Here is a 14735-nt window from a genome sequence, read left to right as displayed (position 1 = left end):
GCTTGTTGTATGAAGTTGTTTTTTTAAAAAAGTATTGTAATACTAAAGTAGTCCTATAAAGATCCCAATAGCTGCATCCCAATAGCCACACTATCTGCACCTTCAAGTATTTCACATTAGAAAACGTTAGTTAAAATCACCTGCAGGCTGGAAATATATTGGAAAACAAACAGTTATACAATCATTAAGCAGGCAGAGCTAATTGCTGACTGAAGGAAATATGCTTTTATGTACAGCATATTCCATTTTCTGTGTGCCAAGAATGCCTTTTCTTAAGCAGGAAATATTGTGGCTAACAAATAAGCAGACCAATAAATTGAGATAAGAGTAGCAGCGTCCATGTTTTTTTAAATAAGAGTTTCCCTTTTAGAAAACATTTTCATACACAGCCCCAGATACCATGCAGTGCTGAAGTACATACCCTTTCTTCTTGTAGTAAATTCACCTATGGTTTGGGAATCTGTTCGCTCTAAACCATGTGGCTTAGGTCTTAAAATTTTAGGGCTCTGACCTAATTGGTAAAAAGAAGAGTCTCTCTTAATATAGTTTTATTTAAAAGAATAACTGGAAAAATGGAACCCTATAAACAAATTGCCAAGCCCCTTGCAGAAAGGTGATGCTTAGAAGCGAAAGCAAGCAGCTGGTGGAGGAAAGAGTCCTGCAGTGTGGCAAAAGCACATGCTAGTGCATAAGCACGGCATTCAGAATGCATGATGGAAACATGCATGAAAGAGACAATGTAAGAAGAGATGGTAGAATGCCATCAACTGATGGGTCTCCTTAATTATAGGAAGGAGGTTCACAGGTGGTGTTGGCATACCCCCTGAAAGGCCATGCACACAGTTTGAAAGTGATCCTAGATTTGGAGCTGACTGAGAAAGTGCAGGGGGCATCGGTGGCCAGAACCACTTTTCAGCACCTTCTGCTGGTATGCCAAGTGCACCTCTATCTGGAGGAGCTGACCTTACAGCAGCAATCCATGCTCTGGTCACATCCAGACTGCTGCAATGCACTCTACGTGGCACCGCCTTCAAAGACGGTTCGGAAACTTCAGCTGGCCCAGAACTGGCCAAAAATGCACATCCAAAATGTATGTGAAGGGTCATTGTGGGTCACAATCTGTAATGGCCAAGTTCATGCTAATTCCTGTAGGAAAATATCTTCTCTGTGTTGCCTTAAATACTGCTCTTTATGCCATAAAGCAATTTTCATCGGGGGTCCCACTGATGACCTTCTTTCACAAGCACTTGGGGAGGACTTGGGTTGATTTCTAAGAACATTTAGCCCTCTGGCTAGGAATTTGGTATTTCCCCCCAATTCTGGTGACATAATCAGCATATATCCTAGTCTGCATCATGCCATCTGGGTTGGTAAGTATTCAGCAGAAATTACCAGGATCATTTTCTTAATTTTTGTTATGACTTTACTGTTTGTTTAATATTACATTTATATCGCACCTTTCCTCCAGTGAGCTCAAGACAAAGTACATAGTCGTCTCCCCATTTTATCTTCACAGGAACCCTGCCAGGTAGGTAATATGCCAGGTAGGTAATCTGGAGAAATAGTGATTGGCCCAAGATTACCCAGAGAGGCTCTTTGATTTGTTTTTTATTAGCCTCTTCATTAATGCTGCCAGATCTTATTGTTTTCATGGTGGTAAAAAAAAAAGCATGCTCCTAGAGGCATGACTATCTTTTCCTGGGTTTTACAGGCAGCATGCAAGTCCTGATACTGGACATAACGTCAATATGTGCTGCTACACATAGTGGAGGGCAGTGGGGGGGGGAGAGAGAGAGAAAGTATCACAGTACCTACTGAACACATGAATTTGGAGAATATGTTTCTGCCAGGGCTTTGGACTAGATGATCCTCAGGGTCCTTCCCAACTCTACAATTATATGATTCTATAAGTCTAACTCAGCTGGGGAGTCCTATACAGGGCAAAAAGGGTCAGCATTTGTAACACGAGCCAGGAAATTCGACTGCATACCGTAATTTGAGGTAGTGGGGAAAGTTTTCAAAGAGCAATAATCATGCTTCGGATTAACCCCATTGGCTACAATGGGGTTGCACTGGATACTGATGCACTTTTGGGATCAGTTTAGTTTTTTGACCCTGTAAACCCACAATGATTTGAGCCCATGCTGTTTATTGGACTGTGTACCAATGTCATCCTGCTCACATTTTAAGAACTGCTTTTGAGGCTTACCCTAGCATGCCTGTCTCCTAGGTTAGTAAGATGGGTGTCTACAAGGGAGATGACCTTCTCTGTGGTGGCCCCATGGCTATGGACTTCCTTCCCCTTGGATTATGTCTAATTTCTATATTGTAGGCTTTTTGCAAGGGCTATAAATAAACAAATAAGTAGATCTGGACTACCATCATGTGCTGGACTACAGGGCCGTCTTAAGCATATCTGGCGCCCTGGTGCAAAGATCGCTCCAGCGTCCCCCCCCCCGTTTCCCAGCGCGGCTGTCTGGTGGGCGCAGCGCAGCTGCCGTGAACTCAGCAGTGTGGCACCCCCTGGCGGCCCGTAGGGCCGGCCCTGCTGGACTACCACCATGTGGATGTCTCCACTGTCCTGTACGAGAAAGATGATTAGTAATAATAATAATAATAATAATAATAATAATAATAATTTATTATTTATACCCTACCCATCTGGCTGGGTTTCCCCAGCCACTCTGAGCGGCTTCCAACAGAAACATTAAAATATACTAATTCCTTAAACATTAAAAGCCTCCCTAAACAGGGCTGCCTTCAGGTGTCTTCTAAAAATGTGGTAGCTGCTTTCCTTTTTGACATCTGATGGGAGGGCGTTTACAGGGCAGGCGCCACCACTGAGAAGGCCCTTTGCCTGGTTCCCTGCAACTTGGCTTCTCGCAATGAGGGAACCGCCAGAAGGCCCTCGGAACTGGACCTCAGTGTCCTGGCAGAACGATGGGGGTGGAGACGCTCCTTTAGGTATACTGGACCGAGGCTGTTTAGGGCTTTAAAGGTCAGCACCAACACTTTGAACTGTGCTCGGAAACGTAGATCATTATATTGGAAAAGACCACGATTACTTTCCAGCAAAATCAGTCTTCAAATACAAATGAAGCTGTTCCCCAGCTGCAGCAGCCAATGGGACCTCATATGTTCATCTTCTTCACTGCAGGCCATCTCCTTGGCATGCTAAGCTTAGAATCACTTTATGAAACAAAATTCCACGTAGAAAAATGCATGAAAACAGTACGTGATGATCAGACATGCATTACTACTAGATGTGCAGTGTACATGCTCAATGGATGGTGGTAGAAACCTCCTGGTGAGTGCATATTGCATGTTCTGTGCACAGATACTGATTCTGCCTCCGTGGGATGACTATTTGTGGTTCTTGCACTTCCCAGTGTCAGGGTGAAACAGAGCGACTGTGCAAATAATTTAATTTTGCCCCAAATGAGTGGGTGTCTGCCACTAAAGATGGGGGGGATGAACTCTGGGGAGAGTGAACTCTCCTACATACCAATGCTATGGAGCTAAACCTGCCTCCTAATCCTACTCCTGACCCCCCCCCCCAATTTTTAACATTAATGTGCTGTAAAAAACAACATCACTAAGACAAATTGTGGCCTTCTGGGACCATGCAAATGTATGGGCTCATAGAGAGGAGAGGAGAGGAGCTCACAGCCACTTTGCTACTCTCTGGCCTTTTTTACTCATGTGCTGCCCTACCCTTAGCAAAGCCGATATTTGCCATCTGAACATCGGTTTCTGGTTAAGTTTTCTCCTTCCTAATTACGAATAAAACTTGTTTTGGAGCAAGAAAGTAACTGCGCCAATCGATTTTCTTTAAATAGGTATCTGTAAAACTGTGGATTACTGCAGTTTAAAACCAAACAAAACCAAATCCAGGAATAATTTCTAATCCCCAAGATGCAGCATTTGTTTACAGAGGACATCCCATTTTAGCTGTTAATAATAGACATGACTTCCTTTTGGTGAAGACAAATTCACAAACTTGTGCTTGTCTTAGTGTACTTACTGTATCTTATTGTGCTGCACTGTATCAAACCACAGCTTTTAATGCATTTATTGTTGATTTGATTATGCATTGCCATTTTAATTTACTTGTGAACAGCCTTGCAGATCATTGTTATTTGAAATGCAACCATAAATAAAATAAAAGTTAAAAAGAAATGTAGAAGACTTTGTTAGCTCTTCTTTATATCCCATGTATTGTCTTGAGGTCCCAAATCATTCAAGTGGGGAAGAGTCCATTACTCATACTGAACCATGTTAATATCCATGTACATCTGGCTTAAACAGTTTGTGGGTTACAATCTATTCTAGTCTTCTCTACTACAGTAACCTAAAATTCTCAGTCATCTTGAGGGCTACAGAACAGAATATAAAATTTAAATAAAAACAAAACAAAACCTTTTCAAAGAGACTTTCAACTCAGTTACCTACTGTTAGATTATTTAACACAGAGAAAAAGAAATGCTCTTTTACCAGCCACAGGGAAAAGTTATTTATAAACAGGGTAAATTAAAATTTAGTCAGGAGTTAACCTATAGTATTGGACCCTAAGGTAAGTTGACCTAAAGAAAGTCATGGAAGGAAAGTTCTATGTTCTCTCTCTCTCAGTCATCCACAGAGGCCTTTCAGGGGTGCAGGTTGATGCAAAAAGAATAATGAGAAAGGAGCTTTCCTTCCATGAACTTCCTTAATTAAGCTTCTCTTGATATCCAAGCAAGAGGCACTTTAAAGATCCAACCTAGATATCTCTAAGGCAGAATACTAGACAGCTGTCATTAGTTAAGCAAGTTTAAAGTTTCCTAGCAGTGCTCACAATGTATCACTGCATATGAAATGCTATGTTACTATCTTGACAGAGACAGGTACAGTATATAAACTAAAAAAGCAATGTTACATCATTGTTTTAACACAGCTTCAAAGACAGGGCCACAGAACAAACCCAAGAACCAAACTTGAAAGTGAAATTTATTTTCTGTTTTGCCTTATATAAAGGGGGGGACATATATGCATGTATACTTATATATGAAATTATAGATCTTTTCCAAGCCGGCACGCAACAACTGTATTTTCTCTATGTCTTCAATTTATAAATGCAAAAGTATCAAATTCGGTGGGTGGGGGGAAGACCTCATTCTTCCACCTCCAGCATCAGAGGCCCTATACCTCTGAATACCAGTTGCTGAGGAACAGGAGTTGGAGAATTGGTACTGCACTCATGTCCACCTTGTAGACTTCCCCAAAGGCATCTGACTGGCCCCTATGGGGAACAGAATGCCTGTCTAGATGAGCCATCTTCATCCATATGTACTAACAAACGTACAGTATTCCAATTTCTAAGTTCCGATTCCGAAGTTCTAAGCATGGTTTTTTAAACCTGCATTTTGCCATCAAATAGTTTTCTGTACTATTGGCTTACAGCTTAACAACGATCACTATTACAGCTCTACTGAAGGAAAAGGCCGATAGCAGGATAGACCGCAACAATGCTGAGCCAGAAAGGAAATGCACATTTCAAACAAGATCTTTCTGAGAACTTTGATCTCATCCATCCCTCTAACTGCGAGCACTGTTCTTTTTCATTCTTTGTTACCAAACAATTCAATATGGTTTGTTTTTGTTTTTGTTCCCTTTAACTAATAGATTTTAGATGAATGCCACCCAGTAGTGCTGAGAGGAAACCGGGATTGTCCCAAGCTGAAATCCAATTTGCTAGCAATGCTGCTTGCAAACATACCATCACCAACACATGCAAGCTTTGCGAGGTTTAAGCAACAGAAAGCATAATTACCCCAAATGCATAATTCAATATACACAGTGCTGTCAAAAAACATTCTTGAAATGACATTTATTTTTGACACATATATGCTTAAACATTTGGTGCCTTTTAGTTTTTTTAAAAAAAATTAAAACTTGCTTGCCTCCGTATGGCCATTTCCCCTGTGAATGAGCCACAGTGGGCCTTGGGCTCATTTACTTGCCTCCATCATTTCCCTCAATATGCAGGTCAGGTGTTGGTGTTTAGAAGCTTCTGCTTAGGCCTTTACTTTAATCACAGTTTGCCATGTTAGCTGAATGTTGCTGTAACCAGTAAATATGATTTGTTTTAAAAAACCCGATTTCAGTCAATTATGGCGTGAATAGAAACTAGCCATACAGTTAATGTTCATCACAGTTTGTTGGTCTGGATGTGATTAAGCAAAAGCAGAAGCCTCTGCACTGCCGCTTCCAGCCACATGGAGAAAGGTGAGAGGGTGCAAGCCTGACACTGATTACAACACATTCCTGCTGGTCCACATTACGCTCAAGTAGTGTGATGTGTGAATGCAGCCATTAATTCACAATGCATTACACTGGCCAATGCTGCCAGGTTAGGTAGCCTCTGGTACAGCCTTCCAGAGGGCTCTTCCTCATTTATGGAAACAGCTGTTAACTGGGAGAGGAAGATTCATGAGCCAAATGCAAACAGCTAAGTATTTGACCCTTCAGAAAGGCATATGCGCATAGAAACTCACTACATTTAAATAGACAGTACAGAAAATCTGACGGTCAGCTGCCCCCATGTTGTTTGTAATTCTGAATTATGGATTTTACATGAATGAAAAAGAATGCAAAACTGCTAATACTTAACATATGCCTACCTGCTAAGGTTTTTTAATGCTAATTTTAAAGCAGCAGCATCTGTATTATGTATGGAATGTAAGAATCCCAGCTATTATATATCCATTATCGCCTGAATGTGTACTTCTGCTAGCCTTACAAAAAAATAAAAATGCTAAAGCAGGAACCTCCAAACGTCGGCCCTCCAGATGTTTTGGACTACAATTCCCATCTTCCCCGACCACTGGTCCTGTTAGCTAGTGATCATGGGAGTTGTAGGCCAAAACATCTGGAGGGCCGCAGTTTGGGGATGCCTGTGCTAAAGTATAAGTGGATTCTAAACACAAATGAAAACACAGGTTCTGATCCAGTCACAGTTTTTTTTTCACCTATGATGAGAAGTTGCAGTACAATCTAGCGATTAATCAAAACAACCGTGAATATATTCAGTGTTGAGGTCTGTGTGTTTTAAAGAAAACTGTAAACTCTTGTTACAGGTAGGTAGCCGTGTTGGTCTGACGTAGTCGAAACAAAAAAAACATTCCTTCCAGCAGCACCTTAAAGACCAACTAAGTTTTTATTTTTTTTATTCTCATACCAAAATAAAAACTTAGTTGGTCTTTAAGGTGCTGCTGGAAGGAATTTTTTTATTTTGTAAACTCTTAATATTGCTGCTTTAATTTGAAGCAGGATTTTATTCTGTGGAACAAGATGGGTGGGTGGAAGGACAAAACAAGGATCATGAAACACTCAAGAGCGGTTGGCAGTGCATGCCCCTTCCTTACCTTTCCTGTCTGGCTTGAGGTTCCTATCCACTGGTGGTGGTTCACATTCAGCAACAGGGACAGGCCGCCTGGGAGGGGTCTTGGGACTCGACCTAAACCCCATGTGTGCTGGCGGAGGGACTTGCATTCCAAACAGGGAAAAGTCAAAAGTGCCAGGAGTCATCGGCACATAGTTCGTCATTTCCTGGAAAGGTTCAGTAAAACTGCTAGAATGCTGCCGCGGGGGAGAGTTTGGGTTCATGGGGACATAATTTTCATCCAATTCTTCACTTGAAACGCTTCCCACAGTCAATAGGCTTTTGTTTTTCTGGAAACAAAAATGATTCCGACAGCAAGAAATTAAACAACATTCTGAACAGGTGAACAGAATTTAGCGTAACACCTGACCAGACTCAAAACATTTGTGCGTCTTTTCCCCCCTTTTGCAGGTTCAATGGAATTGCTTCACCCCATTTGCATTGTACAAGCTCTAGCCAGGATCTCCACTACATTTTGTCTCTATCTTGTAACTGACTGCCACACAGTCTACAGGTTTTTAGTCAGGTGTGGGGGTGTGTGATGTGAGCTTTGCAGCCTCCCATGTTCTTAACCCCTATCCCCATCACTTACCTCCCCTCCCTCCCAAGACTCAATTGCCTTCCCTGTTGTCTCACACAACACTATGAACTAGCCCACTTATCATATTAAGAACAAAGCATTCTGTGTAGAGGGATTTCACAGCCCTGTCTCCATCCGTATCAAAGTATATATAAGCAGATATGCCTTGTGCCAATGTTGAAAATCAAAACATACTTACAAAGTGGTTATGAAAACCTTCCAATGAGCTTGATCTGTCATTTGGAAATGTCCGTGGAATGAAATAGCAATCTTGAGAACCCATATCTAAAGAAAGGGGAAGAAAGCAAGCATTGTTTTTTCCCTTTTTACACCTGGTGGCATAACACACACCATTAGCTGCAAATAGCACAAGGGAAATTTCCTGGATGCTATCTTGCTGCTGTCTATGTCTGGTTATGCAGTCTGAATGCAAGCCACTACCAATCCTAAAATCTGGAAGTAACGAAAGCACCCAGACCACATGAAATAGAAGAAAGTGAGGAGTAATTTTAAAAAGAGGGAGATCTTACAATAGAGTATGTATTTAAAAAACCAAGAAAGCAAATAACTGTTGTAGTAGTATTACATTTCTTACCGCCATTCACCACAGATTACAGCAGGCTTTTTAAAAATAAATAAATAAATAAAATAGAAATACCAGGAAAGGCAACATTTCACACACAACCATTCTGAAATGCACAGCCCAGCCCAGCCTAAAGTGATACAAAACTGAACATCTTCATTATGAAAAACCATGTTGACTAGTGATTGGCCAATACATGTGTGTCTTATTGGACAACATTTGGAAACCTCCCCTTACTCCTTCCAGGCCCCATTTGTTCACAGATGACTCTGCCTGCCCCACCCCACCCCACTTTAGATTGCTAACAATTGTTCTATGTGCTGCCTTCTGGCTTCCCCTTGTTCCCCTTCTTAATTCTTTAAACTCACTTTTCACCCTTGGCATTTTTAGCCCCATACCACTCCCCCAGTTTGGCCTTGTGCATTGTCTGAAGGTTTATCCAGAATTTGAATTTTACACAAAACCACACCAAGTAAATTTTAATTAAAATCTTAATTGCTTCAGAAAGCCAGGCCATCACCGAAGCTCTCAAGCGCCTTTACAGAGCCGGGAAATGGCTGAGGGCATCCATACGTGTTATTTATAAGGTGCGATCATTGCACATGGTACTTTGCAGATCACACAGTAAACTCTTTGGAGTAGATTATTAAACTGTATAAAGACAAGAAAAATGCAAGGCAAGCAGAAAAGAAGGGAAAATGTAAGAGCTATATATAATGAGTTACGGGTGTGCCATTAGACAACTTCAGTTTATATAAGGTTGGGAAAGTTTATTTTAAAATTGTGGAGGCCATCTTATTAGGTATCTGTGATTGATTCCAGACATCCACAAAGCATAATGTCAACTTCCACTAACTTCTGCAAACTCAGTAAATATTGTTTTAAAAAATCTGTTCAAGTTAAGTACAAAGTAGATCAAGAGTTTTTGAGGTCTATCACGTCCACCAAATTTTTTTGAGGCAGATCCTTAATAAACAACAACAGGGAGCTAAGACAATAATCACAATCTATCCATCTTGAATTTCTAGTTCATCTTAGCAGTTAATGTAGCACATCTTTTCTTTTTTATTTGTTTGTTACATTTATATACAGTACCACCTTTCCTTCCAAGGAACTCAAAATGCTGTACATGGTTCTCATCCTTCCCATTTCACCCTCACAACAACCCTGTGATGTAGGTTAGGCTGAGAGACTGTGACTGGCCCAAGGTCATTCTGTGAGCTTCATTGGCTGAGTGGGGATTCGAACCTTAGTCTCAGAGCTCACGGTCCAAAACTCTAACCATTACACCACACAGGCACATCATACATCAGCATATTTGTAACATGAATTCAGAGTTGCACTGTCTTGATTCTTGCACAAAGAGATTTCTGCTCACAGGTTCCTGCTTCTCAGTTCCCAAACAACCCCCTATATTTAAGATCTTCACTGCTTTACAAGAAAGGTGAAGTAATTACCTATATGAAAAGTTTTCCCTGGCTGGAAATCATCTTTCTAAAAAAATTAAAATGAATTTCTGGTGATTCAGATTAAGTAAGAAAGGTAAAGATAAAGGACCCCTGGATGATTAAGTCCAATCAAAGGTGACTATGGGGTTGTGATGCTCATCTCTTTTCAGGCCGAGGGAGTCGGCATTTGTCCACAGACAGCTTTCCGGGTCATGTGGCCAGCATGACTAAACCGCTTCTGGCGCAACGGAACAACATGACAGAAACAAGAGAGCATGGAAATGCCCTTTACGTTCCCACCACAGCAGTACCTATTTATCTATTTATCACTGGTGTGCTTTCGAACTGCTAGGTTGGCAGAAGCTGGGACAAAGTTACGGGAGCTCACAGATTGCGCAGCAGATTCGAACCGCCGACAGTGCTGCCCACTCACTCCAGATTAAGTAAGCCAGTGTAGTGGTTAGAATGTTGGACTAGGAACTGATAAATTAGGGTTCAAATCCTCATTCAGCCATGAAGCTCACAGAGTGACCTTGGGCTAGTCACTGCTTCTCAGCCTAACCCACCTCACAGGGTTGTTGTGGGGATTAAATGAGGGGGGGGAGAGAACAATGCACACCACCTTGAACTCCTTAGAAAAAAGGTGGGATCTGAATACAAGGAAGCAAACACTTGGAAGCCAAAATGAGAGCTTGTGAGTCCACTTAACTATCAGCCAGAGGAAAACATAGCCTGAGTCAATAGGCCTCAACCAATGCAAAGCCATCTCAGAGGTAATTTGCAATGGAGAAAAGAAAGGACTGCTAAATCCTGCAAGTAGCTTTCCCCCTAGAATATCCCTGCTTCCAGCTGTTTTTATCCCTGCAGAGTTCAAAGCCCGTATTTTCAAGATAAACCCAGGTCTGGAACGCTGCAAAGTGTATTAGCAGCTGAAGAAGCACCAGGGAGAAAGCAACTAGGAACGGAAAAGTTAAATACACCTTTCCTGCCCACATCCTCAATGCAAGTTTCCCTCTCTAAAGAGAATATTGAGAATCAGTATGTGGGAACTGAGGTGTGGTTTCTCACAGCTGAAGTGTAATGTGTAGTCCCCCCCCCCCAAGAACCAAGATTTCCAGGGCAGTTCTCGCTCGTTTTTTTAGAGAGGCTGAATTTTGGGAGCACCTCAAGGAACATTTGTGTTAAAGCATAGCCAGATGAAAGAACACTAACCTTTACGAAATATATTCAAATCCATGGTGGAAATTGTGTTGCTGCGCGATGGGGGCATTCCGCCAGTAGGGATGCAGTAGCTGCTATCAGTGTCTGAGGAAGTGCGGGAGATACTGCACACCTCCACAGGTGAGCGGTCTGAAGGAAGGTGAGGTTTCGGCGGCCGAGGTGGAGGGACATCTGGAATAGTCTCTAGCTTCGAACTCTGAGCCAATGTTCCTTCTGGGAAAGTTCGTGGAATCTGGTACGTGCTTCCAGGTGTTGGGGGAATGTCATAACTAATAGAGAAAGCCTTCAGTTGTGCATCAAGAGAAGATGCTGCAGGTGGAACACTGAAAACATGTTGCTCTCCATCTGCATCAGTCCCAGAAGGAGATGGCTTCGGTAAAACATCATGCGAATAACTCCTTGGCAAATTATAAAGGCTGCCATCCACAGATACGGAGGCAGCTCTCGGCGGGGGAGAGTCATAGACACTTTGCTGTTGAAAAAACCCATTCACTGCATGCTTGTTCAGCGACTGTACAGATGTTTTATGGGAAGGCACATTATCATTGCAGTCTGTTTCTGAAGAGGCAGTTTTTGTTGAGTCAGACTGTGACCTAAATGCAAGATTTTTTAAAAAAAGAAAAGAAAAGAATTTCTTGGCATATCCCAAGTTTATTACAGGAACTTTTGCACATTTTGCAAAATAATCAGCTGAAAACAGTGAATCACAACTGTAAACTATAAATAATAGTTAGATTTTATGTGAATCACATTCATGCACCTATAACATATGGACTCTTTACACTAGTAGAGGAAGTTTCTTTTTGTGTTAAAAAGGGTGAAATCACAGAGGCTGCATATGCGTACATGTCGATCTCATTCTAATGTTTGGATCCAAAGGGTAGCTTCACAGTGATGCTCTATAATTCTGCATGGTACACTGCTAAAGTATTAGTTCCTATCTGTCTTGTAGATTTCGGGTGGGAAGGGTATTATAGTTGGGGTGGAGGGCCAAAAACCACACAAGTTGAAGATGAATCAGGTGACCATTTCCTAAATTAATATTTGCAAAGCTGGTTACAGTCAAAATGTGAGGATAATTTGGAACATGTTGGTTAAGTCTTAAGTTCACCACCCTGGGCTCTTTTGGGATAAAGGGCGGGATATAAATTGAATAGATGAATAAATGTTAGGTACTATTTTTAGTCACAATATACACCCTAAATAACTGAACAAGATTTTTTTTTCAATTTTGAAGTATGCTCATCAGTCATTTCAACTGTGAGATTTTTGATTTCAGTTTGAGAGCTTCAGTTTCATCCTTTTTATTTAAATACTGTTTGTTTTTTAAAGCAAGCAAGCTTGATGTTATAATAAGGGGAAACCCTGTTAAGATGAGACAGGAACTGAGACGATTTGCAAATTGTAACCCATTGCTACATGCAGCATTGATTGCATTTTGTGGCCATTCATAAAACCACTATATAACACATAGAGAGAAGATGTTTATGTTCTAAAATCAGCAAGCCTATCTTGCTCACAGAGCAGGGAATAAAAAGTGAAAAAGCCTTAAAGAAGGCTGAGGCATGAAATGCTTGAATTTGTTGACACAGGGCTGCACTGGCAAATCACAGGGATGCTAACCCTTGGCACTCCAAGAGTTGGTGGACTACAACTTACATCATCCTTTAATGAGGCCATGCTGGTTGGAGCTGATAAGAGCTAGGAGTCCAATGACATCAGGAGGGTCACAGGTTAGCCAGCCATGCGGTGCACCATACTTAATGTTTCCCCTCAAACATGTGGCTGGGCTCCTGCTTCACTCCTCCCTGGAGCTCAACCACGCCCCCTGAGTTGCAGTTACTTCCAAACTAGGAATTGTGAATTGCTTCATTCCAAACAAACCATGATGTGGAGCCAAGGCTTTTTATTGGCTTAGCAATCATAATTGGCTTGGCACGGAAAAACCACAGTCCCCATGTGGAAGTAACATTAAGCCAGGGGTCGTGTTTCTCCGACATGCTAATGGGGAGGAGCAATATGCAAGCCGCCTCAAACTCCACAGTGGAGCATTAACTATGGTTTACTATGACATGCTAACTGGCACGGTATGAGTAGCATGGCTACCTGTCATTTGGGGCTGGGCTGGGAATGCAGCTGTTGGACTTTCCTCAGGGGAAAGAAAAAAAGAGCAGAAAACAAAGAATGCAGGGCAGCCACAGCATTCTTCAGTTATGCATAATAATAATAATAATAATAATAATAATAATAATAATAATACCCTGCTCATCTGACTGGGTTGCCCCAGCCACTCTGGGCAGTTTCCAACATAATATACAAAAACACCTCCAATGCTTCTTCTTTGAATCATTTTTAAAAGCACCCCTCCAAAAAAAAAAAATGCCCACAAAAGCACAAAACAGCTTCGCACACTGAAACACGATCCTTTTTGTACGCTTAGATCCTCCAGGTGGTAATTATTTGCATTGCTTATTAAAATTTCACAGCACAACGTGCATCACACACACACTGAAATTGATTCAGGCAAGTTATAGCTTTGAGGTTAAAGTCTAAACACAAGATCCCAAACAATTCACATTACACTCACTGCAAGGGAATCTTTTTACTTTCAAAATCCTCCAGCAGTAAATACTCCTCCCCTTCTTCCGAGATTATGTATGAGCTGGTTTACAAGTGCATGATAAAAATTGAGAGAGGTCAGCAACACAAACTATTTTGAACAAAAAGCAACCTAGTTCTAGGAAAAATCATGGATAAATTTTGTTGTTGTTTTTTCCAAAAAGTGTACCGATGTTAAGATAGGTAAGTAATTTGAAGGTTCGTAGCATCTTGACCATGGTGTGCCATAGGGAGTAAATTAAGTGCACAATAAACCCAGTGAAATAAATTGGTTTAAATACGCACTTATCCATTTGTCAGACAGGAGCCATGTTTTGTGAGGGGTTTTTAAAGGACCAAATAATATAGTAATGTTAATACATCATCACTGTCAATGGTTAGATGGCAACACTAAGTCTGTCCAAGACTGATGAGCATCAAATGCCACTGCAAGTGGAGGAGATAGGCTTTTGCAAGACATGTTCAAACTGCAACAGCAGCAGCCAATGTCGGATTTGTCACCATAAGCACTTTTATGAGGAAGGAAGTTAACATTTACCTTGTGGGTTCAGGCTTCTTGCTCTGACAGTTAATTAGTAACAGGTAGTCTTGTGGATCTTCTTGACTTGAGGCAGACTCTGATGGTGGGATGTTAATTAGCTGGTACGGAGGAGGTAGGGATGGTTCTGCTTGCACAGATGGCAGGGAAGTGTTGACAGCCGAGGGCAATTCGGCAGGCGCCTGTAGAGAACTGCCAGGTAGCTTCACAGCATCTACAAATGCAAAAAGCATGCAACAGCATTCAATCCTTGCTTAATTGCATTTAAGCCTCTTTAAATCAGAGCCAATTGAGGCCTTTGAAAAATCAATTAATCATGAGATGCT

The 14735-nt window shown here is 41.5% G+C and overlaps 1 protein-coding gene across 3 annotated transcripts in view; it reads right to left on the bottom strand.

Moving 5' to 3' along the window:
* The window catches only part of GAB1 (GRB2 associated binding protein 1), an 89515-nt gene that overhangs the window by 9877 nt on the left and 64903 nt on the right, over positions 1-14735 (bottom strand). For 2 of the 3 annotated variants that reach the window (XM_035111610.2, XM_060278631.1), the window contains 5 exons: positions 14410-14623; positions 11244-11845; positions 8200-8285; positions 7404-7710; positions 422-511 (listed from right to left, as the gene is read on the bottom strand). In XM_035111610.2, coding sequence (XP_034967501.1) covers positions 422-511; positions 7404-7710; positions 8200-8285; positions 11244-11845; positions 14410-14623 — 1299 coding nt within the window. The remainder of the gene's footprint in view (positions 1-421; positions 512-7403; positions 7711-8199; positions 8286-11243; positions 11846-14409; positions 14624-14735) is intronic. The other variant, XM_035111612.2, reaches the window with a different exon arrangement.

Source organism: Zootoca vivipara, chromosome 9 (genome assembly GCF_963506605.1).
Source record: "Zootoca vivipara chromosome 9, rZooViv1.1, whole genome shotgun sequence".
Lineage (NCBI taxonomy): Eukaryota > Metazoa > Chordata > Lepidosauria > Squamata > Lacertidae > Zootoca > Zootoca vivipara.
Note: the sequence above shows the minus strand (reverse complement) of the source record. Positions and strands in the feature narration are given on the sequence as shown.